We start from the raw sequence: 24,688 nt of genomic DNA, 5'->3' as shown, positions 1-24,688 counted from the left end.
TTTTTGTTTTTCTCTTATCGGTTTCTTATTATATATATATATATATATATATTCAAGTATTCATGCATTAATATAGATGCCATGTATTCCTGTATATGTTTATGATTTTGGAATCTCTGAAAAGACAGAGCTAATTGTGGAAAAGGGAGCTGTCAATAATTACGAGCTGTCTTCATACTTTAGCAAGATGCACAGGATCGGTGGTCCATTGGTGCATGGTCTCCTTCCCTGGACGCTCAGCTTCCTTTTGATTCACAGTATTGGATTTCTTCAATGCAATTATACAAAAAGGCTTTCTGATTTTTTTTTTCTTTAGTTAAATTAAATTTTGTTCGGTTATTTGGCAGTTTCCCTCTGCATAAATTCTGTTCACGGTAAGATTTTTGGGTAACATGTGCCAGTGACTTATTTTATAACTGATTTATAATTTTTTTGGTCATCATTTAGGTTTTATAGTATCAAGTTCTCTGCTTTGCTTAGTATCAAGTTTATATATGGGTATGTGGTAATTATTTATTAGAGTTTATAGTTTCACCTTTACATATGGTGATCATATATATATATATATATATATACATTAATTTTTCTTATCGAATTTTAACTATGTCCTTTTGTTTTGTGTAATCATTATTATTTAGATTTAATACTATCATATCTTCATTATTTATGATTTTTTTTTAACCACATACTTTGTTTTGGTTTGCGTGTGGATCTTTTTTCCACTGCTTTTCAGTTCTAGTCAATTTGTACATGCTGAGTCAACTTTGGAATGCTGTGACATACCCAGGAAAGCTCCACAAGTCTAACTTTTTTTTTGCCTTTTTTTTTATTTTTCCTCCGTTTATTGAATTGACTACAATAATTTTCATCTCAGCAAACGGACGCCCAAATCCAAATTAGCCAAGTGAAGCTATATTGTTTGGCCCCTCTCAACAAAATTATCTTTCTGAAATTTCCATTGATTGCTCTCAACTATCTTCGTCAATTTTCTCCCAATTAGCAAATGGCGGAAGCAGTCCTCTCGGGAATTGCAGAGGGGATCACTGGGCAGTTGGGTAACGCTGTTGTGAAACAGATTGCTTACTTATGGGGTGTTGAAGAGGAGCTTCAGAAACTTGAAGACACCATTTCAACGATCAAGGGTGTACTTATTGATGCAGAGAAGCATCAAGTGCATGATGAACAAATCAAAACATGGCTTATGAGACTTGAAGATGCCGTTTACGAAGCTGATGACTTGGTGGACGAGTTCTCTACTGAAGCTTTACTAAGACAGGTTATGACTGGGAATGCCCTGGTCAAGCAGGTACGAACTTTCTGTTCAACTTCAAACCAGTTTGCTTTTCGGTTCAAGATGGGTAAAAGAATAAGAGATCTTAGGAAGAAACTAGTTGCAATTGCAGATGATAGGAAGTTCCACTTAGAGACAGGTATTCAAGAGCCTAAAGTAGTGACTAGAGTAACAACTCCCAGAGTTAGGGAAGAAGATGTTATTGGAAGACACCGTGAGAAAATGGAAATCATAAAACGTTTGTTCGACATAGAAACTGATCAGGAAAATATGGGTGTAATTCCTATAGTTGGCGTGGGAGGATTAGGTAAAACCACACTTGCACAACTAGTTATCAATGATGCAAAGGTTAAAAACCATTTTGAGCCCATAATATGGGTGAATGTACCTAAGGTTTTTGATGTGGAGTTAATTGTTAAGGAAATGGTCAAGTCTAGAGTAAAAGATGAGAGACCAATGGATGAAATGGAAAAAGAACTTGAAGAAAAAATAAAAGGAAAGCTATACCTTATTGTGCTTGATGACGTATGGGATTTTGGAAATCGTGAAAAATGGTTGAAGTTAGAAAATTTGTTAAGAGTCGGTGCAAATGGAAGTAAAATTATAATAACCACACGCGATAAAAATGTTGCATGCAAAATCAATGGCCAACAGGAATCAACTCACTTTTTAAGGACCTTAGACGAGGAGCATTCGTGGTCTTTGTTTAAAAGATTGGCTTTTATGCAAGGACAAATGCCAGACAATCCAAATCATGTGAAAATTGGAAAGGAAATTATGACAAAGTGTGGAGGAATTCCTCTAGTTATAAGAACAATTGCAAGTATGTTGTATTCTATAAATCTTGAAGAGTGGTCATCTTTCAAAGAGAAGGAACTATCAACAATACCGGATTATGTTGATGATGTTATACCCACGCTTAAGTTGAGCTATGATCGTCTCCCATCACATCTGAAACATTGTTTTGGCTATTGTAGTTTGTTTCCTAAAAATCATGTTTTCAGTGTGGAAATGCTAATAAATCTTTGGATGGCTCAAGGATTTATTAAGTTATCAAACGATCATCGAGAGGACATGGGCTATCAACATTTTAAAGATTTACTTCATAGATCCTTTTTCGAACAAGTTGAAATTGATGATTCTTTTAAGGTAACAGAATGCAAGATGCACGACTGCATGCATGATCTTGCAATGTCAGTTACAGGATCAAAATGTCGTATGTTGAGTTTGAATGATAAAAAAATCGATAAAAGAACTCGGCATGTATCATTGGATACTTCTTTGTGGTCACCAGAAGAAGAAAAAGAATCGTTATCTTTGTTGGTAGAAATGGAAAAGATTCGAACCTTGTTTTTTACTACTGATCTCTATTTATCAACAAGGATATTGAAGAAATCAATTTTAAGTTGTAAGTTTCTGCGCACATTGGATCTACATGCTGCGTATGCACGTCTTACGGTAATGCCTAAATCTATTGGTAAGCTGAAGCATCTTAGATATCTTGACCTTTCATGGAATGACATGCAGGCGTTGCCCAATTCTATTACAAGATTGCAACATTTGCAAACATTGAATTTGTCCAGTTGTTGGAAACTTAGAGCATTACCCTATTCTATTTCAAGGCTGCAAAATTTGCAAACACTGAATTTGTCCTATTGTGGGAATCTTGGAGCATTACCCGATACAATTTCAAGGTTGCAAAATTTGCAAACTCTAAATTTGAATCAGTGTTGGAATCTTCAAGCATTACCAAATGACGTTACAAAACTAGTCAGCCTTCGAAGTCTTGGCATGGGAAATTGGTTGGATTCCACTTTATATTATAGGCCAAGTGGGCTAGTTCAACTTACTATACGGGATTATGGGCGAGAACATCTTATACAAATACCATCGGTTCCACCGAATACCGATTCTCGCTTCTTCATTGTTTTCTCCAAATTGGAAAATCTGAATATTGATAATATTCAGGATCTGCAACATTTGCCGGTGTGGTTCGAGAGCCTCAGTTCTCTCCAGAAGCTGAGTATTTCAAGATGTTCAAAGTTGCAATCTTTATCTCCAGGTCTTCACCATCTCACCTCACTTCAACGACTGAGTATTAGTTGGTGCGAGGTGCTGGACATGTCAAATGGTGGTAGTGATGATGCAATTCTGTGGCAAGCTTTTGGAAGACTCTCTTATTTGTCATGCAGTCACCTTCCAAAACTACAACATTTACCAGTGTGGTTCAAGAACTTCCCTTCTCTCAAGGAGCTGTCTATTTCATGTTGTTCAAAGCTGCAGTCTTTATCTCCATGTCTTCACCATCTCACCTCACTTCAACGACTGAGTATTACTGATTGTGAGGAGCTAGACATGTCAAATGGTGATGGTGGTGATGCAATTCTGCGGCAACACCTTGGAAGCCTTTCTTATTTGTGGTTGAGAGGACTTCCAAAACTACAACATTTACCAATGTGGTTCAAAAGCCTCACTTCTCTCGAGAAGCTGTATATTTCATTTTGTTCAAAGTTGCAATCTTTATCTCCAGGTCTTTACCATCTCACCTCACTTCAAAAACTGGATATTAGTTGGTGCGAGGAGCTGAACATGGAAAATGGTGTTAGTGATGATGCAATTTTGTGGCAATGCCTTCGAAATCTCTATCGTTTGGAGTTGAATAGACTTCCAAAATTAGTTGCTCTGCCTCAAGGGCTTCAACAAGTTACTAGCCTCCAAGAAATCACTATTTCTTCTTGTGAAAATTTAGAGGCTGTTCTGGAACATATCACCAACCTCAAATCACTAAAGGAATTAACTATATGGAGATGCTCAAATTTGAAGTCGCTGCCTGAAGGAATCAATTGCCTTCCATCTTTACAGGAACTGAAAATTATATACTGTCCCATCTTATTGGAAAGATGTCAAAAGGATATTGGCGATTATTGGGCTATGATCTCTCACATCAGAAGGCTGGAGTTGTCTCCTATGACAGAAGGTATGTTCTAATTCTGTCTTTTGTTCACATTCAATCATATCTTTCATGTTCATTTCATATATACTTCTAATTAGTTCATGACGAAAAGGGAAATTAACCTTTACAATTAATAACAATCTCAACATTTATATTCTTTTGCATTCAACTTTTGGTTTACTATGTATATTTCTTTTTCTTAATGGTTATGCATGTTTGCTGGGCTGTATGGAAATGTTGAAACACAGGGTTACACACAGTAATTTGAAGACAAGGCAACAGCTTATGGTTCTTCATCTCTTTGATTTTGAGAAGGCTAGTACTGATGTTGGCATGCATGGTTGGGAGACAAGGAACTGCACAATAGAAGGTTAGGAGTGGGGTGATGATTCAAAATGAGAGAGGAGAGCTGATGGTGCTATGTTGCTATCTCAACTAGCCATTGAGCTCCATGGCATATTTGCTGCTGATTGTGTTACATAGTTACTCTAAGGTGGCAGTTTAAGGGCTCTGAATTCATGGCAAGAGGTTGTTTCTTAGTTGAAGGTATCAAGTAGAAATTGAAGACCTCGGTTTTCCAAACTATAAGGTAGGTGATAAATTGCGTCCGTACATTTCTTACTTCTCTGCATATTTATTCATAGCTTTGCAATTTGTTTTTTTGGATTACTGTTTATAATTTATATAGTTTTCTTTCATTTATTTTTGTTATGTTTAGAAAACTACTGGATCAAATCATTTATGATGCAGAGTTGCTTCTCGCTCCCTACTGACTTTTATTTTATCAAGGTGTTTCAGTTTATTGGATATCTTAGATTGTTGTCAATTATTGCGTGATTTGGTTGCATGACAATTCCATATATTGTCTTCAATTATAGATTGTTTTCAATTGTTAAGTGTTTGTGTTTTTATGATTTTCTCTGAAGTATATATTTCATCTTGATCTTTGAGTTCTTCATTCGTTAGGATCTGGTTTGGTTTCTTAGTTTTTATGCTATCCATGAACGAGTTTCATCAAATTTAACCTCTTCTATATCGTACTGGTTGGTAGAAATATGAGTTGTAGATGCGCATAATCAGTTGTTACTCTTCTTCTTTGTATCCCTGGCTACTCATTAGTTTCCTGAGAAAACTCGACTTTTACAGCCATATGCCTTCCGCCACACATATTGAGTTGATTTATGAAACAAGGAACAACTTAATTTGCTGTCACTTTTTATTTTATTTTTTCCTTTTATTGTTATATATTACAACTGGATTCAATCCTGCATGTTTGAATTGGATGTTGTTTGGTAATCGTTGTATTTAATTTTGTTGCTTTTATAGACTACAATAACTTCCTCTTAATCATTAAAGCGAATAGCTTTTAATTTTGTGTATAAACAGACATAAATAGGAGAACTTTTTATATGCAGTTACTCAGAGAGAGCAGATGCTACTAAAGATTTGAGAGAAGCCATGGAGGTACATATATATATATATATATATCTATATCATACAGTATGTTCGTGCGCATATTTTATGAAGATTTGTTGCTTTTTTTTTATTTTTTTTGGGGCCCTATTTTCTCAATCACATTATGCAACATGCAGTTGTTTATTCTTGTCAGCAAAGACACTGCCACTAAGAAAGGCATACAAAAATTCAGCAAAAGGAATGTGAGGTTAGAACTTTGCTTTTATTGCTTTCAGATTAACTCTAATCTATGATTGTGCGTTTTAGCTTCTTTTTATTTATTTATTTTTAATATAGATAAATGTAAAACCTTTTGAGTTTGTGCTCTTTCCAGGACAAAAAGCAGCATAATGAAGACTGAAACACATTGAAAAACCCATTTTTATGGAGGACTCTGCATTCATGGCAGCAAAATACTTCTTTAATTGAAAATATCAAGTTGGAAATTAAAACCTTGGTTTTCCAACCAATAAAAATGACCTTGGAAATAAAGACCTTGGTAATTTATAATTTTGGAAGACAGAGGAGGGAGTTTTGATATCTCTGCATGCCATCATTGAGAGGGGTTCTATTTGCTGCTGCATGTGGTCTTGCTCAACGCTAAGGGACTGTTAGATGGAGCCCCCATTCAACACAATCAATGGCCTAGTCTACGAGTTGGAAATCAGCAGAGACCAAACTATCATCTTATGGAGGTAAAATACTTATCAAACCGTTATAGAATATGATTTTTTTTTCTTAATATATTATATATATTATTGTTTTTATATATTTATGAGTATTTTATTATAGTTTCTATTTGTACCCTAATTGATTTTGATTCATTGGGGTTTGTAGAGTTGTTGAGGGTCAGAGGTAGTCCAAGAGGCTGAATGAGAGAAATAGATAGTTATGCAGGTGAATATAACATAGTTGCTGTACGATATTCTGGGAGCTTGGTTTTTGATAAGACTGTCTGGTGTACAATATACGGGAAGCTTATTGTTTGATATACTTGTTGATTTGTTTCCTGTACAGCCTGTTCATCACAGTGCTTACTATGAAGACCATTATGCCATAGAGTTTAAAATTAAAATCAGTGAAGTACTTGCTCAGGTTGAAGTTTGAATTCTTCGTGCACCATGAGTAAGCATCTCTATTTGGCTTTCTTTATTTTTCGCAAGGTGCTGTGTGTTGCTGTTTCTCGGTTGAGAATATTTTTGCACAATATGGTGAATGGTGGAATAGCAAATAACTGGTTCTGCATTAATTTCTTTCCAAATGTGCAAGATAGTTGTTTCTGCATCATATGAGATTCACAATTTTTCTTTTAGCTACGAGTGTTTCTTCTTCTTAGCCGTATGTTAAAATTCTTGTATTTCACAATGTCTACCTCTAACTTGGTCTAAACTAGTATTTTCGATACAGGTTGTCTATTCTCAAGTTTGGCCTGAAGTCAAAAAGTATGCCGGTTTCAATTTTTAATGTGTTGTTATTCCTGTTTTCTCTATCTATTTGTTTTTATTCCTATTTTCTCAATCTAATATACTTTCTAATTTAATTTTGTTCTGTTATTTGGCAGTTCCCCCTGCATACCACCCTTCCAAGCTTGTTTCTATATAGAGTCAGAGGCATGAGGGCACCAGGTCTGAATGCTTGCTGTTAGGCCCTTCCCTGCCTTGGTTAGGCATCGTAATTATTTTATGCATTTCATGATTGCAATGATTACAGAATGGCTAGTCTTCATCTGTCCTGCCATATATCAAGGAGGTGGGCATATATGTTCAAAACTCTTTACTTTTTTCCCAACCACCTTTGCTATGCTCTAAAACAAACACAACTTGTCACGTGCGTAATCTTGAAGTTCAGATTTGTAAAGTTTCAACCCGGAAAGGAAGAAAGTTGTACCTTTTGTACTTTCGTATTTTTATGTTTTTTGGTTTTTCTATAAACTTGGGGCAGTCAATAATTTATTGAAGTATATATATATATATATATATAGATAGATTTGGATTCGAGAATATTAATTAATATATTGCATTAGTGATGCAGGATGAGGAAAGGTCCAAGGTTGTCATTCACCACATGCTTTCCAATACGGGAGTTCCAGTTCTGCCTTTATGGTGCATAAATTTTTGGATGTTGCACATTCCATGTCCAATAACAGACACTGCGCTGGTTGAAAAGTTCTCAGGATGTTTATGGATGTTTATGTTTTGTCTGATGACAATGATGATGATGATGTGGTGGAATTGGAATTGGGGGTGAAGAAGATTGGGAGCCTAAGTTTGAGCCAGCCAGTAGAGTTTCCATTGAAGAGTTGGAGAGGATCAATGTTGAAGGTTGTTTGAAAGAAGAAGCTGGATGTTGTTTGGTTTGCTTTGATGATTTCGAAACTGGATGTGAAGCTACTCGTATGCCCTGCTCGCATCTCTTTCATGGATATTGTATTGTCAAGTGGCTCCATACTAGCAAATTTTGTCCCTTGTGTAGGTTTCAGATGCCATCTTTATGATGAGTTATAATACATGTATGGTATATGCATATCGAAGAAAGGAAGAAAAAGTATTGTTTAGAGTTTATATGCTTTTGCTGTTTTTACGTATACAAGAACAAATAAAAGATTATTATCTCTGCTTTTCACAAACCCACTCTTTCCGTTTGTACCCTTTTCTCCGTTTGTGGACCAATTGATCAATTTGTTCATAATCCTTATCCTTTAGTCTTCGATAAAGAATTTCACATATAGTTATTTGCTTAGTTTAATTTTAATTTTTGGTATTTTCTCAGTTTAATCCAAAGCATGTAAACTATGTGTGATTGCTTTCTCTGTTCTTGTTTTGTCGTTTATTTGAATTATCAAATTATCATTTACAATTATGAATTCTGAAGTACACAGCTGTTTGAGTTAATACAAATTTTTTCGGAGTCCAGAAAATAAGAAAACATTGTAATTACTTTCACCCTCGAAGGATCTGCATAACATACACAATATGAACTGTTTATATACTTCCAATTAGGATAACACAAAAGCTAACTAATGGGGATTGCAAAAAGCAAACCTAATGAAAACAAAGTATAGACATTATGGCATAATGAAAGCAAAAAGTAGATATTATAGCGCAATCAAATTCAGATTACAAAGGAGAATTATTTAACAAAAAAAGACAGAAAGGAAATGAATGAGTAAAAATATGTAAATCAGGTAGCATGTTCTTTCCTTCATTAGCCACTACTTTGTAGAGGGCACCATTTAAATTCTGCATTCGCAATTCTATTTGCAACAGGACCCATGATGGCTCCGGAGTAGACTGTCTCATTCTGCACCATGATCAACAGTTCTATGAACATTAGGAGCTGTGATAATAGCATAGTAGAAAGGGAAAATAAATAGGACTAAGAGTTTTAGTACTGCAATCAAATACAATTTTAGTTCATTCTGTCATTAGACAGAAAAGGAGAGAGGTGCCAACTACAGAAACAATTCTTGCGAAAAGATGTTCGTACAGTGGTGTTTGGGGTCACACTGCTCAACAATTCTTGAGAAAAGACTTTGGTGTCTTTGGCACACAGATCAAAGATAGACACATAATGTCAGCTCAGTGCCAACAACAGAAGCAATTCTGTATGTAAGGAATTTGGTTACTGGGTGTGCAACTACTTCAGTTCCAGATGCAAGCATCCCTTTTGATGTAAAACTGCTTGATAAGAAAACAAAACAACATAATCATCCATTTCGAATATAGCTCCGTTATAGCAATTTGATTCTTATGTGTTATAACCAGTAGTCCTTACAAGAGTGTGCTTCTCCATTTCAATCATGGAATCGAATTTGTATCTCTCAAGACAATCAACCTACCGGTTATCCTGGAAACATGTTTCAGTCAAGTATGGCAATCTGCACAAACATGAAGATTCTTTCTAATCCTTACAGCATTTCATCGGCAGTGCAAAAGTAGTTGCAAGTTGCTCACTATGCCTGCATATCCATGATGTTTTTCGTTCTGCATTTACATCATGAAGCACAACACTTGTGTCTGGAATGTATACATTGTCTTTTGTAGCTTCCATTAATTCACTCCATGCCTTCTCAAAATTAGGTGAATTATGGAGTTCAAAACCACCACCTGCCACAAATGTGTGAATTCTGTTTCTTATTTGTGTCCAACTACATCCAGCCTCTTTGTTGATTTCCCTTTTCTCCATCATGTGTCTTACCATATTCACACCCTCCCACATCTCTGCATTTGCATAAATGTAAGGGAGCAAAATATAATTTCTAGAATTATTAAATTCAAGTTCAAATAACGGCTCTGCAATGAGCTTCCCAAGAGAAACGTTGCCATGGAGCTGACATGAGTTGAGTTGAGTAACGATCACCATATGGTAATCTTCGGCTTCATAGGCATGCTTCTACTAGTCGCAATGCTTCCTTGATTCTACCAGCTCCACACAAAATGTCTATCAGACAGTCATATAATGCTCAAGAGTTGGTGATATCCCATAATCCAGCTTCATCTTACCAAAAATCTCTGTCCCTCAGCAGTAAGACTTGCATGGCTACAACCAGACAACAAAGTAGTAAAGGTTATGGCATGTGGTTTGATGTCAGACTTGACCATCTCATCAAAAAATTTCATTGCTTCTTCCATGAACCCATTGACTGCATACCCTGTGAGCATGGTTTTACAAGATGTCAAATCCTTACTCTGCATCTTACAAAACACTCTTCTACAGTAATCAATTGCTCCGCATTTTGCATACATATCCATAGGTGAGTTAAGTACAAAACTGTCGGGTCTATTCGTTGACTTTAAAATCTGAGGGGCATGTATTTCTTTGCCGCAGTGAAGCGCAGTCACACTCGACTACAAACTGGGAACCCAACTAAACCCCATTCCTTCAGTTTGCATCCTCCTAAAAGTATGCAGTGAATAAAAAATTTGATCTTGACGAATAAAACCTGCAATCAAAAGTGTTCCAGGAAACAACATTTCGTTGAGGCATTCCTTCAAATACCTTCAAGACTTGATCTGAACAAGCAGACTTTGTTTTTCAAGGTGATGGAGGAGGCATAGATTTCCTCTGCTTCCTCGGAGAAGAAGCTGAAGGTCTGAAGATTCTGGCATGGAGGAAGACGGAGTACGCCTCGTCGTCTGATTCAGTGGCCTGAAACTTGGACGGCCAGGATTCGATTAAGCGAAGAGCATCATCAAGTTTTCCAGATTTAGCGGAGAGATTTGAGAAGGGGGTTTTGGAGTGTTGGGAGTTTCTGTCTTTGAAACTACAGTTAAGTTAGTTGGGATGTTTATGTTCGTTGAGAGAGAAATGGCGGTAATCATATCTCACCCTTTTCCTTGCTTGGTTGGTTGGGGGCCTTCAGTCTCATATAATTATAAATTATCCCACAAAGGATAAAGCAAAAGTCCCAAATACAGTAAAAGATTGTTTACTCTTAACATTCTTTCCTTTAAAAAAAATAAATAAATAAAAAATCAAAACAGTAAATTTTATTTTTTATTTTTTATTTTTTTTAAAGTATGTGAAGCATACCATGAGCATATAACTCTAAGCTTATTGAATAGCTGATAAAATTTCATTATGCAATCAATACAAACGGCAAAACTTCTCTGTCATTTCTTTCTTTATTTCTTCATTTTCCAACGTTGTTTTCTTCTTGCTTGTGTAAGAAGGTACTGTAAGAAAGCGTGACTATTGCCTTGAAAATCAAAATAACAAGTAGTTTAAAATGGTCAATCACAATCACAAACATAATAAGATAACAGCTGAGGCAGAATCCACCAACAGCAAAAGATTTAGGATGTGCTTCAATTAACTAGTCGGAGCAGAGTTTAGGATACAATAATTTACTACTTTTCCATGCAATATAACAGAGAGATTTTCAAAGCAGAATTTTCAGATTTTTTTAGTATTTAATTTTGAATTTAATATTTGTTTTGTTTTCACTTATCAATGTCTTTGTGATTTTTCTCGTTAAAAAAATATTAATTAAAAAAATGTGACTACTGACTAGAAAATCAAAATATCAAGTAGCTTAAAAATTCACCAAACACAGCCAGCCAGAGCCACAATTTCAATTTCAATTTCAATTTTCTTTGTTTCATCTTCTTCCGATGCTCAATTCATTTATAGGAATCACCAATTCCCCATTAAGTGTAAAACCGACTCCCCACGCCCCAGTTCTTCTTCCTAGTCAAGTCAAATACATTTTGGTAAGAAGTCAACTTCATATCTGCTAATTCAAAACCGAACCCTCCCTCTGATCTTTCAAAACTTCAACCAATGTTTGGTAGGAAAGGAAGAGAATAGGTAAAAAAGGAAGGGAAAAAAATTTGTTACGTATTGAAAATATTGTCCTTGTAATTATTTGGTTATGAATGAATTAAAATCAATATGATTTAGCACAACTTGTATATGTTATGACACAAAGAGTCTACATTACATGCTCTTTTCTGGTTATTTTCCAAATCTTCACTTTGAGTTCATCTTGGACCGCTTGCTGGATGATTACTCACACATCTAGAGTCATGATGTGTGTGTTCAAGGAGTTGAAGAAATCAATTAAGCCGCACTTCAAATGACTTGTTGTCAATCTTTCATACTTGAGGAGAAGTTTAGCTAGCTTTCTATACACATGGTTTAGGCCAATTTTTAATGTGCATAAAACGTGGTTTGTTTTTCCAAAAGTTTTAATGTATAAAAGCTTTAACTTGATATTTTTGTGTAACTCAATATTTGTCAAATATGGGTGAAATTAGATTTATATAATGGGTATAAGCTCCGATATTTTGTCTATTGAAATTTGAAGAGTGGTTATCTATTGGTGCAATACGTTTATTGATCTATGCCAGGGCAATTAGTAATGTGCTAGGAGAAATTGCCACAGGAAGTCCTTGATAAACTTATTGATAATGAAATCTGCGGACAAACAAATAAGGAACCATCATAATAAGGCTAGTTACAAGTTGTTTTCAGATTTAATTTAAGGCAAAGAGGGAATATTTAATGAGACTTTGTTCGGCAAACGTGTTGACTGATCAGGGCGTTGGCTGAAAGTTGTCTTGCAGTGGCTTGATGCCTTTTTTAAGCTTTCTAAGTCCAAATCATTGGGACCCCTACGTAGAGAAAAATCTGGGAGCGAAAATTCAAACTAACTTTAGAAATTACGTACATGGAGGAAAATTTTGGAACGAAAATTCAAAACTGTTAGGTAGTTGAAATAACTTCTGAGAGTGGACAAAGCAATTTAATCAAATATGAATGAAAGTATCCCCCAAAAAAAAAAAAATGTTGATGAACAGTACAAATCATACACTTATTTCATTATTAATTTAATTGTTTTTGCTATGAATCACATCAAATTTTTATATATATCTTTTTTTTTCCCCCTTAAAATCAAATTTTTATATATCTATGATCCATGAAATTAATCGTATATTATTCATTGTGTAAATTCACTGCTGCAAAGGCTCCAATTATTATAGAACCATGAAGTGGCAATAAAACTCTAAACCAGAAATTTTTCTTTTTTCTATGTTCAAATATTTGATTACCCAAACTTAGCAAATAATTAATGTGATGGAAATATGAAAGAAAACAATGTATATATATGCATCATTAAATTGATAACAGTGTAAATGAAAGGTCTAGTCCAATGAACATTAATTGTTTTCCATCTTTCATACTTTTCTTTTTTCTCTTTTTCATTAATTTTTGGTCGATTAACTTTCATACTTTTCTTTTGCTTAGTTATTATTATTATTTGCTGGTCCTCTTTGGGTTTATTGTCAATTGGGTATTTTAAGATATAAAGCTGGCCTGCTGTTTAACAAAAAGAATTTGAAACTCAGACCTAAAGTAGTAATTTGATGAAGAACTCTTCTTTACTTTTTTATGTATGATTATTGCCCTGTCCTACACGGTAAGACTTTTCTTAGTCTATCTGATCATAGTGAGAATCCACTATGAATTCCAAGCCTCTCATTTTCTTAGCGTAAGAGTTCATCATTTCTGTAAGAAAACACAAAGGGCTATTGCTCTCACAATTTCTATACAATACTAGATAACCGAATTCTCTTTCTGTTTTCTGAATACCAAACTAATTAACCACCATGGCTACTGAAGTTGTAGGTGGAGCTTTCCTCGAGGTCTCACTCGAAGTGCTGTCTGGTAGGATCCATTCCATCATTGGCTTCGTTCGTCGGAGCAAAGTAGATCCTCGGCTGCTCAACAAGTTGGAGATCATGTTATTGTCTGTTAAAGGAGTCCTGAATGATGCTGAGAAGAAGCAAGTCACTGACTCAGCCGTCAGACAGTGGCTTCAAAAGCTCAACGATGCAATCCATGATGCTGAGGACTTGGTGGATGAGATTAACACTGAAGCTTTGCGATGCCAGATTGAAGGTAATCACTCTCAGTCTTCAAGAACCGGTGCATTCTTGTTTAAGGTATGCAACTTCTTCTTATCTAGACTAAACGTTAAGGATGTAGAACATAGGATAAAGAACATCCTTAACACACTTGAATATATTGTGGAAAAAAAGAAACACCTAGGTTTGAGTGAAGGTGTCGAACCTATTACATCTTTTCGAAGATCATGTGCAACTGCTTTGGTGGAAGAATCTGATATCTATGGGAGGGATGCTGATAAGCAAGCCATCATTGACTTTTTGTTATCTGAAGCCAGTGAGAAATTATCTGTAATTCCCATTGTAGGTATGGGTGGAATTGGCAAAACCACCCTTGCACAGCTTGTTTACCAGGAAATTGATGATAAGGTCATGGAGAAACCTTTTGAAAACAAGGCATGGATTACGGTGTCCGAAGAATCTGATGTATTCAGACTAACAAAAAAAATTTATGAGGCAGTCACTAATTCAGCAAATTCTACTTTCAAGGAGACATTTCAACTTCAACTTAAATTGAAGGAGCTTTTAGATAGCAAAAAATTCCTCTTGGTTCTTGACGATGTGTGGAACGTGGATTATAGACGGTGGTGCGACTTGAGAAGTTCATTTGAATCTCTTGCACATGGGAGTAAGATCATTGTGACAACACGCAATACTAAAGTTGCATCGGATTTAGGTACTGTGCCCAAGCATGATCTGCAAATACTATCAGTGGAAGATTGTTGGAAATTGTTTAAAAAGCATGCCTTTGATAATGTAGATCCAAGTGCTAATCTAGATTTGGAAGTAATTGGTAGACAAATTGTTCAAAAATGCAATGGTCTTCCTTTAGCGGTCAAATCACTTGGTAGTCTTTTGCACTCCGTACAAGATCTCAAGGACTGGGAAAATGTACTTAAAAATGATATATGGGATTTGCCTGAGTGCGATATTCTTCCAGCTCTATGGTTGAGCTATAACTATTTGCCTTCGCATTTGAAGCGATGTTTTGCTTACTGCTCCATTTTCCCAAAAGATTATGTAATTGAAAAGAAAAAATTAATTTTATTATGGATGGCACAAGATCTTTTGCAACCACATAAAAGAAAAATACCAGAAGAAGTTGGAAAAGAATATTTTGATCATCTTGTATCAAGATCATTTTTTAATTATAACGGAAATGGAGAATTTACTACCATGCATGATCTTGTGAATGATTTGGCAATGTTTGTTTCAGGAAAATGTTGTCTGAGGTTGGAAGATAATAACTCAGATGTCCCTATCAAGGAGACTCGTCATTTCTCATATTTGGGTTGCAGTACCTATGGTGAAAAGAATATAAAGGATTTATATGAAAACAAAGTATTGCGCACTCTAATAAATTTGGAGACTCACAAAGTTAGTGTAAGAGACACTACACAGAATTTTGAACATTTGCAATCAATGCAATTCTTAAGAGTACTTTCTTTGTCTAAACGAATATTGAGGATTGAAGTTCCACGCATGAAATTAAATTCAATTGGCAATTTGAAGCTCTTGAGATATTTGGATTTATCTTATTTTAAAGTTGAAGAAATACCTGATTCAATTGGTACTCTATATAATTTGCAAACATTCTTGTTACGGTTCTGTTGTGGGTTTACTTCGTTGCCGGATTCAGTTGGCAATTTGAAGCATTTAAGATACTTGGACTTAAGTCGTACTCCAATTGAAAGATTACCTGACACAATATGCCAATTGCATGAGTTGCATACGCTGATATTACGTGGATGCTGGAAATTTACTCATTTACCAACCAACACTGCAACTTTAGTCAACTTGCGCAATCTTGACATTAATTGGACAATGTTAACAGAGATGCCAACGCAAATGTCCAACTTGAACAATCTGCAAACATTAACAAATTTTATTGTTGGCAAAAATACAGGATCCAATATTATGGAGTTGGGAAAGCTTAAAGACCTACATGGTTGTCTTAGAATTTCTGGACTTGAGAATATATTAAATGTGGAAGATGTTTATTCTGAGGCAAATTTGATAGATAAAAAGAATATTACTGAATTGGAATTAAAATGGAATGGTTATATTGATGATTCGCAAAAAGGCCAGATGGTTCTTGACAGACTTCGACCTCATTCTGATCTTGAGGTACTAAGTATTGAAAATTATGGAGGTACAAGGTTCTCGGATTGGGTTGGACATCCTTCATTTTCTTGTATGAAAAGTGTGAAGCTTGTTGGTTGTGAAAACTGTTACATGGTGCCTCCACTGGGACAGCTACCTTCTCTGGAACACCTTGAGATTAAGAGATTGGATAAGTTGCGGAGGATAGGGGATGAATTTTATAGTGACAGCTCTTCTTGTTCTCTGATCACTAAGCCATTCAAGTCTTTGAAAAGTTTAAAAATTTCAAGCATGGCAGAGTGGGAGGAGTGGGCATTGGTAGAAGTGGATGGCGGGGTTTTCACTGACTTGAAGGAGCTTTGGTTGTGGGATTGTCCGAAGCTAAAAGGGTCATGCTTACCTGATTATCTTCCATCATTGGAAACTCTTAAAATACGGAAAAGTACCCAGCTGGTGGCATCACTCTCAAGGTGTCGATATCCATCGCTTCATTTATTGGGAATAGAGAATTGTCCCAAAATGAAGACATTTCCAGGAGCTATAATATTGCCGTCCGAAATACAAAGGATTAAAATTGACGATTGTGCTGAGCTGGTGTCACTTTCGGAAGAGGGATGGCCAGCAAATTTAAAATCACTTGAAATTGAGAATTGTCAGCACACCATGCAGTGGAATCTGGGAATGCTCACCTCCCTTACGTCCTTAGATATTGGGTCCATATTTGAAGAAATGGAAGCATTTCCAAAGGAGGAAGGGCAACTTCCCACCACTCTTACATCTCTTTCGCTTTTTGCTCTTAATGCACTGAAATCCCTGAATGGCAGTGCCCTTCAACGCCTCACCTCCCTTCAATATTTGTCCATCTTTGGATGCGATCACATCCAGTGCTTGCCACAACAAGGGCTGCCCACCACTCTCACTTCTCTTGGTCTATGGTCTCTTCCAAACCTGAAATCTCTTAACGGAGACACGTTTCGACATCTCACCTCCCTTCAATATTTGACCATTCAAGATTGCCCACAGCTCCATTGCTTGCCACGAGAAAGGTTGCCTGAGTCTCTTTCGAAGTTGGACATCAGGAGATGTCCATTGCTAAAGCCACGGTGCCAGAGAGGGACAGGGGAAGATTGGCCTTACATCCGTCACATCCCTCGCATAACCATAGATTTCGAAGACATATGATTGATCATGTAAGGTATTTCTTTTCTACAATATTTTCTATACAATGCTTTTGCTTTTCATTTTATTTATTTATTTTTTCCATGATGAACGTATGTCATCAAGCACCATGTTTCGCTGTTTTTCCATACAATCTATTTCTTTAGTCGAAATGGTCTTATATACATGCTCTCATCTTCATTTTCATTTTCGGGGGTTCAAATTTTTCTGATCCAAAAAAACACCTAGTAGGATTCTCTCTCTTTTTCTTTAAATAGATATATTTGCCTATCTACTCAGATGTGATGTTCAAAACCCATTTAAATAGAGTTTTATTTTGTCTAATTTATTTCATCTGTTATTCTCTGTCATACAGTCAATGGAGGATAGAGAATAAGGAGAAAAAGAATATGCAGTGAATTTTCTAATTCTGTTTTCGGTATGTTACATTCTATTTTCTTCCCTATTAAAACTGACATGTCATAAGCCGTCATTTCCAACTTCTCTCTCTCTCTCTCTCTCTCTCTCTCTCTCTACTGATGATAAAAGCAAAGTTTTGTGATTCCCAGTAGTTGATACAAGAAAATCCATTTAATCTTGGCAAGCCTTCTTGGTTTGGAAACAAAGTTGTAGCTGTACTCAACATTTCAGTCTTCAGGCACATATTTGATCCCTAGACTCTTTGATTGTTTGAAAAGTGATTTTGGGATTTGAATCCTTATTCCAAGAAACTATCAAGCTTGATTAAGTTTTTGCAATCCCACCACACGGCTGTTGCGGTCTCATCACATCCCTGCTTTTCACTGATATTCAACATGTAGCTATGACATGTCGCTTTTAGCATGCTCTGCATAATCCTTATATTGCTTTTGTATGTGTTGTTTAAATTTTGTATGGACTTTCTTAGGTTATCTGAGTAATAAAATCCATATATGTATGGCACCTCCAATCTAAGACAGTTGATTTTTTGGCAGGAATTTACGGGGTGTTAAAAGCATATTACGGCAAGCTAAATACTGCAAATTGTAAAATAACTCCACCTATTTGTAAGATCTGCTTCTCTGTATCTTGTACTCTGCCTTTCTCTCATTAGAATTTTGGCTGCAACTGGCATATCCTCATCGACTTGATTATTTACTTCATCTTCGTTAAGAGTTTTATTCTTCCATAGTATGGTCCTGTTTGGTGCCCCTTTCCTCTTATCAACTCTTGCTGTTGCTTCTGACCCTCATTCTAAATCTAACTCCAGGATTTTTATTTCCTGTGTAAGATCAATGTGTTGCCCCATTACTTTGATTAATTCTTTACGGGGCTGCAATTTCCAGTACACTTTTTGTTTGGTTTGGACTGTTGTGTCATCAATCACAATACCAAGCTTCTTACCATGACTGTTTCTCATCAACTTCTCATTAAGTGTAGCACTTTCTTGATTGTTTATTGAATTTGAGTATTGGAGTATCTGGTGCACACACATAAGTCTAAGCCCATTGAATGGCTAATAGAGGTTATTTATGTAAACAACATACTGTAAAACTTCTAATTCTGTCATTTCTTTCTTTGTGTCTTCTTCTTTGTCAACTTTGTTTTTGAGGTGGTCAAACAATGAGCAGAGATTCAAATTTTTTGCGTATCCATTTTCAATTTAAAACTCTGTTTTATTTTTAATTATCAACATGTTTTGATTTTCTGGGTTAAAAACTTCCAATTAATGGGTAATTGGTATTTTCAACACAAAAGAAATTGGAAAGGGGTACATATCTTCTATAAGAGCAAAATACATTTTAACACTAAGAATGGGTTACTTTGTTTTCTTAATCGTTAATAAATTAGTGTTTTTTCTTTTCATTAAATTGGTTTCTTCCAAACACAGCCTAGTTAGTTTTCCTTAAAAAATTTTACAAATCAGCAAAGATGCACTTTATTACATCACCTTTGTCATCACTCACCGTGCTCGCAAGTTCTTAGCAAACCACCCGTTCTCACCACCCTCTTTGACTTCATCTCTTGCGACTTACTGGATGATTGCACATGCATCTAGAGTCATGACTTGTGATAAGCTTTCATTTCCAAGTTCTCTCAGATTGTAGCTATATTTTTGAAAGCAAAGTTAATTGAAAAACATTAAGCTTTTAGGTTTTGAAATAAAGTTCTAGCCTACTTGACCATTTGGTCAGTTTTAGATAATTGATTTTAGCTACTACAACCTGTTAATTGTTTCAATCCCACCACACTTTGGTTCCGTCTGACAAGCTCCCTTTTTTTCTCTGATGTTCACGAGTGGCTCTGATATATTGCATTCAGCATCCCATTCACACCCTTTTTAATTATGTCAAATATTTAAATTTTGAGTGATTGACTTTGCTAATTCATCCTTCTAACAAAAACCATATATTTCACACAAATGAAATTATATATATAACACCACCAATCTAAGACACTGGATAATTTACAGGGCGTTTAAAATATGAGAGCAAGCTATGTACTGCAAATTGAGATATATCTGAAGCTCTATTTCTCTGTATGTTGCACTAATTCCTTTCTCATTTTAAGTTTATTATTTTACTCGATCTTTGTTAGTGTTTTAATCTGATGTATGATACAGTCCTGTTTGGTGCCTCTTTCCTTGTCAGGTTATAATTTGCTGGTCATTTTTTATTTGGATTGAACTGTCCTGTCATCTACCTCATTTAACTCTGGCTGATTTCAACAACGAAAAGCTTCTTAATGTGGCTGTTTCTTATCAAGTGTAGCACTATCTTGATTGTTTTCAAATTTGAGTAGGAGTATCAGAAGCATACGAGCACATAAATCTAAACGTATTGAAGAGAGAAACTGTAAAACTTTTATCTGTCATTTCTTTCATTATTCCTACTTCTTCTTCAACATTGTTTTTGGTTGCTTGTGTAAGAAGGTACGGTAATATTCCGTTCTAACTGTGAACTTTCTTTTTCCTTTACATGTTAAAAAGTATTGTCACCTCTTTGATAGAAAAAGAGTCCCTTCTGCGAGTTTGCGTTAAAATTTCAATTTCAAGAGTCGAAAATTGTGCTTATTGCCTTGACAATCATAAACAAAGAGTTTAAAATTGTTAGACAGAATGGTAACAGCTGAGGCATAATCCATAGCAAAAGACTTAGGATTTGCTTCAATTAACTAGTTGAAGAGCTTTAACAATGGAGGTCTACACTAACTAACTACTTTTCCTCAAAATATAGCAGAGAGATTTTATGAGCAGAGAGTTTCTTTATGATTATCCATTTTCAATTTAAAACTCTGTTTTACTTTTAATTATCAATATGGTTTTATTTTTTCTCCCGAAAAAACTTGTAATCAAGGGTTATCAGGTATTTCAACATAAAAAGAAATCAGAAAACAGCGTCACTTTTTGTTTTGGTTTTTGGTAAAACAGTAATGTTTATAGTTGGTATGTTGTACAAGAGCAAAATGTATTTTAACAGTAACCATGAGTTACTTTGTTTTTAAAATTATTACAAAATTATTGCTTTTCTCATTAACAATGTTTAAATTGATATGAATAAAAATGTAAATATAAGTCGCTTTTTCCTCCCTTCCTTTCTCTTCCTCCCTTATCCAGTGCCAGTCTTGAAAGTTCAACAATGGCTGTTTCTTCAAAAATAGCCTAGTTCTTCGTCTAAACTTTCCAAAATTTTTGAAGAAGCTGGCCTTTGTCATCACTGGTTTGCCGGATGTTCATGCACACATCCAGAGTAATGATGTGTGTCCAAGGGCCATGAAGAAATTAATTAAGCCGCAGTTCAAACGACTTGTCATCTCCCTTGAAACAGTCACTTGTATGGCAGCTGATATCTGACTCATCCTAATCAAGTTGCAGAGGAGTTGAGTAGATTGCTTTCTATTTGCAGAGGAAGTGGTAGTGCTTGTATTTTTAACAAATATTTAGGTGTATAAAATATGGTTTTGCATAACTCAATATTTCTCAAATGTGATGTTTGTTTTATATATTGAGTACTTTAAAATTTAAATACATAGAGAAAAATCTCGAAATGAAAATTCAAAACTTACTGTTAAAATTAATAGAAAAAAATGGACAGATAGGAGGGCAAATTAATTTAATCAAAGTACAACTCATACTTCCTTTGCAGACAGTCTAGTGGCATAGCCACTATTTCCTCTTCCAAAGATTTAAGAATTCGAATCTCACAATCCCTAACATCAGGGAAAAAAAGAAAAAAGAAAAAAAAAGAAAGTGTATGAATGATATGGCTTGGTTATTTTTACTTTTATTCTTTTTGCGATGAATCATATACTTTAACATTTTTTTGTATATGGTGTACTGATGAAATTAATCATATATTCATGTAGCATACTGAAATCAAAGGCTCTCAATTATGATACCTCCCAGAGCTAGCGTTAAAGACTCTAAACCAGATTTCTCTTTTTTCTCTATCCATTTCATTACCAAAATTTAGACAATAATCACTTTTGTATGCATAACCTGTTAGAACATCTGTGAATAATTGTACTGAATGCTGTTCGTTGCTTTTGATTGTCTCCCATTAATTAACAGCAATGAAAGAGAGGAAAGGGAAAAATTGAAACGGTCCAATGAACATTGTTTTCCATCTTTCATATTTTTATTTCTTATTCTTCTTCTTATTATTATTAAATTTTTGGTCATCCTTTGGTTTGTTAGCTATTCAATATTTTGAAAAATAATGCTAAGCAGTCGTTTACCCACCATCATGGGTGATTCCAACAAGAATTTGACAAACCTTTCTTTCATAATTATGACTGGTAAGTCCCCAAGATCCACCAAGATCCTACTCGCTAAGATCTTTCCAAGTCTTTGCTAAGTCTCTCAATAATTCATCATTTTATGAATGCCTACAGTTCCAGTGCTTGCCAGAAGAAACCAGAAGAAAGGCTGCCAACATCTCTTTCATCACTCAAATAACAAGTAAAGAAAAAAGAATTAATAGTGCATTAGTTGATCAATTATTATTTCAAATTTTATTTTCTTTTCTTCTACACATCTTGGTAAAAGCAAAAAAACTTTAAATGAATATTTTGGAAAAAAAAAAAAAGAAAAAAGCAAAATTGGAAAAAAAAAAAAAAAGCGAGAGAGAGAGAGAGAAAGTGCTATTAAGTAAAATTATCCTATTATGTATGGTAAATATTTGTATATATTAATAATTTTTTACAAGTGTAATCAAATATTATTTTATATATTCTATAGGTTATAAACGATTTTTTAAAAGAATATTATCTTATGCATTTAACAAATTTAATTATTTAGTATACAACTAGAGTTGGAATGGTGAAATTATTTTTTTTATCGAGGCTCTATCATAGTTTATTGCCCAGTTTGTTTTTCTCTATAAAACATGTCTAAATTGAGAATTTGCTTTTCTCGAAAGGGTGGCCTAAAAAAAAACAAAAATGGGAAGATTAATTTTAACTATTAAACCTAGAAATAAAATACTTCTATTTTCTTTTTACCATTTTTGATCAATAACATAGAATAATAATCTTCTGTTGACCAGTAAAAGTAAATCTAGACAGGGCTAGAAGGATAGCTGGCAAGAATTTCATTGGCCAGCTGAGCAATAATAATGAAATAATAATAATAATAATAACAATAATAAATAAATAAATAAATAAATAAATAAATTCATAAATAAATAGAAATCAACGTTTAATTTATAAATTTACAAATGTTATGATAATATTTATCAATATATAAATCAACGCTTAATTTTTATTTTACTTCAATTATCAGTCGTTTTTTTTTTCCAAAAAAAAAAAAAAATAGAAATAAAAACTTACTTTTGCTTGTGGGGTAAGCAAAAGCAAGTGGATTCGAAATCCAACTCTAATACAGGTAGGGTTTCGACCTCTCTCTGCAACGGATATACATAGATTCCCACCGCTCAAAAACCTAAAATAAAATATTTGTGGTTTCCTTTATCCTTTTCTGCTTCCAACCCTAATCCATCTAATCCACTTTTCTTCTTCTTCTTCAACTTCAGCTAGTATCTCTTAAATCGTAATTATGTCGCTCTCTCTGTGTTTAATTCAGTTCTAATTGTTCATATTCTTATTATTGTAGATATGGCACTTGAGTTGCTTGGCAGCCACTCAAAAGTGTGAAGCGTGGCCTGTAGATTACATTGAGAACGAAGACCAATCTTCATCATGCCCCAAGTTCCTTTTCTTTCTTGATGCGGTTCTTTCACGCCCTGTTGTTGCTGTTGATCAGGAGGAAGAGCAAGAACAACAAGAAGATCATGTGCCTTTACATTACCATGTGGTTTTGGATTACAATGTAGTGATGGATGAGGAGAGGTCCAAGTTTGCCATTAAAGACATGCTTTCCCAAATTGGAATAGTTCCGGTTCAGGATTTCATGGTGCAGAGAATTTTGGACACTGCCCTTTCCATGTCTAAAGATAAACGCTTTGTGGGTCGGAAAGTTTTTCGGATGGGGGTTCACATTGATGCTACTGTGGATGAGCTCCCATCACTTGATGATGAGGATAAAAACATGGCAGAATTGGATGAAGATGAAAATGACGATGAAGACATGGTAGTATTGGAGGGTGAAGATGATTGGGAGCCGAAGTTTGAGCCAGCCAACAGAGTTTCCATTGAAGAGTTGGAGAGGGTCAAGGTTGAAGGTCGTCTGAAAGAAGAAGTTGGATGTTGTTCTGTTTGCTTTGACGATTTCGACACTGGCGGTGAAGCTACTCGTATGCCCTGCTCGCATCTCTTTCATGGAGACTATATTGTCAAGTGGCTCCAAAATAGCAAATTCTGTCACTTATGTAGGTTTCAAATGCCATCTTGATTACTTTAGATACTTGTATAGAAAAAGGAAAATATAGTATGTATTATGTAAAGCGGATATGTTTTTGTTGTTTTATATATAAAATTACAAATTAATGTGATTTTGGTCAGTTTATGGCCTCCAAACATCTCTGTTTTCTGCTTTCACAAACCCATTCTCTTTGTTTTTACCCTCCTTTCCTCTGTTCTTGTATTAATTGATCAATGTGTTCATAGTCCTTATCATTTAATCTTGATAAAGAATTGAATACACTCGTTAGTGTTAGTTTTATTTTAAAGTAAATGCACACATTTGACACCTACTCTGCATAAATACACACCAACATGGTTCTATGCTATAAAAATTTGTCACTTTGTATTACGTTTTGATGCACAATATATGGCAATAAAAACATTCATTTCCTCTCCAAATTCCAGAATTCCTTCCAAAATATGATTTTATTTCCTAGTACCAACCTCAACTTTTACGTATCTCAGAAAACAATACCAGAG

The 24,688-nt window shown here is 34.9% G+C and overlaps 4 protein-coding genes across 24 annotated transcripts; 3 read left to right on the top strand and 1 right to left on the bottom strand.

Moving 5' to 3' along the window:
* The first annotated feature begins 806 nt into the window (after positions 1 to 806).
* On the top strand, positions 807 to 8,325 carry LOC107419297 (disease resistance protein RGA2-like). 11 transcript variants are annotated; one of them, XM_048473547.2, is made up of 10 exons: positions 807 to 4,268; positions 4,505 to 4,833; positions 5,660 to 5,708; positions 5,837 to 5,907; positions 6,034 to 6,394; positions 6,537 to 6,596; positions 6,717 to 6,824; positions 7,107 to 7,141; positions 7,261 to 7,448; positions 7,731 to 8,325. In XM_048473547.2, exons 1-2 carry the CDS (start codon positions 1,004 to 1,006, stop codon positions 4,510 to 4,512), a joined length of 3,273 nt encoding a protein of 1,090 aa, XP_048329504.2. In that variant the 5' UTR covers positions 807 to 1,003; the 3' UTR covers positions 4,513 to 4,833; positions 5,660 to 5,708; positions 5,837 to 5,907; positions 6,034 to 6,394; positions 6,537 to 6,596; positions 6,717 to 6,824; positions 7,107 to 7,141; positions 7,261 to 7,448; positions 7,731 to 8,325. The 11 variants fall into 11 exon arrangements, with proteins under 11 accessions (XP_048329504.2, XP_048329505.2, XP_060670343.1 ...); XM_048473548.2 differs by having other exon boundaries at positions 808 to 4,268; positions 4,560 to 4,833; XM_060814360.1 differs by having other exon boundaries at positions 809 to 4,268; positions 4,493 to 4,833; positions 7,261 to 7,324.
* Positions 8,326 to 8,747: 422 nt separating this feature from the next.
* LOC107419295 (pentatricopeptide repeat-containing protein At3g14330) lies at positions 8,748 to 11,278 on the bottom strand. Its single transcript, XM_060815038.1, is given in 11 exon segments — positions 8,748 to 8,999; positions 9,186 to 9,507; positions 9,509 to 9,611; positions 9,613 to 10,046; positions 10,049 to 10,089; positions 10,092 to 10,149; positions 10,152 to 10,207; positions 10,210 to 10,651; positions 10,653 to 10,724; positions 10,818 to 10,962; positions 11,232 to 11,278. Coding segments are annotated over 10 exon segments (1,452 nt in total). The 3' UTR covers positions 8,748 to 8,999; positions 9,186 to 9,453.
* Positions 11,279 to 13,581: 2,303 nt separating this feature from the next.
* On the top strand, positions 13,582 to 20,371 carry LOC107419294 (putative disease resistance RPP13-like protein 1). 11 transcript variants are annotated; one of them, XM_048474444.2, is made up of 7 exons: positions 13,582 to 13,711; positions 13,824 to 14,146; positions 14,243 to 17,405; positions 17,745 to 17,807; positions 18,343 to 18,414; positions 19,821 to 19,886; positions 19,999 to 20,371. In XM_048474444.2, exons 1-3 carry the CDS (start codon positions 13,597 to 13,599, stop codon positions 17,390 to 17,392), a joined length of 3,588 nt encoding a protein of 1,195 aa, XP_048330401.2. In that variant the 5' UTR covers positions 13,582 to 13,596; the 3' UTR covers positions 17,393 to 17,405; positions 17,745 to 17,807; positions 18,343 to 18,414; positions 19,821 to 19,886; positions 19,999 to 20,371. The 11 variants fall into 11 exon arrangements, with proteins under 11 accessions (XP_048330401.2, XP_015883525.4, XP_015883526.4 ...); XM_016028039.4 differs by having other exon boundaries at positions 13,824 to 17,400; positions 19,999 to 20,370; XM_016028040.4 differs by having other exon boundaries at positions 13,824 to 17,405; positions 19,999 to 20,370.
* A 170-nt stretch (positions 20,372 to 20,541) lies between these two features.
* LOC107419270 (uncharacterized) lies at positions 20,542 to 24,197 on the top strand. Its single transcript, XM_048474769.1, has 2 exons — positions 20,542 to 20,547; positions 23,460 to 24,197. The coding sequence occupies exons 1-2, from the start codon at positions 20,542 to 20,544 to the stop codon at positions 24,195 to 24,197; spliced, it is 744 nt and encodes a 247-aa protein (XP_048330726.1).
* Positions 24,198 to 24,688: the final 491 nt, after the last annotated feature.

The sequence above is a fragment of the Ziziphus jujuba genome, chromosome 2, assembly GCF_031755915.1.
Source record: "Ziziphus jujuba cultivar Dongzao chromosome 2, ASM3175591v1".
In the NCBI taxonomy this organism is placed as follows: Eukaryota; Viridiplantae; Streptophyta; class Magnoliopsida; order Rosales; family Rhamnaceae; genus Ziziphus; species Ziziphus jujuba.
Note: the sequence above shows the minus strand (reverse complement) of the source record. Positions and strands in the feature narration are given on the sequence as shown.

Bases quoted from the DNA above. Each gene is read 5' to 3' on its own strand.
- LOC107419297 (XM_060814362.1), top strand. From the start codon at position 1,004: ATGGCGGAAGCAGTCCTCTCGGGAATTGCAGAGGGGATCACTGGGCAG. The intron at 4,269-4,492 runs GTATGTTCTAAT...GTTGAAACACAG, and splicing joins GTTGTCTCCTATGACAGAAG to GGTTACACACAGTAATTTGA.
- LOC107419294 (XM_025073881.3), top strand. From the start codon at position 13,597: ATGATTATTGCCCTGTCCTACACGGTAAGACTTTTCTTAGTCTATCTG. The intron at 13,712-13,823 runs GTAAGAAAACAC...TGGCTACTGAAG, and splicing joins CGTAAGAGTTCATCATTTCT to TTGTAGGTGGAGCTTTCCTC.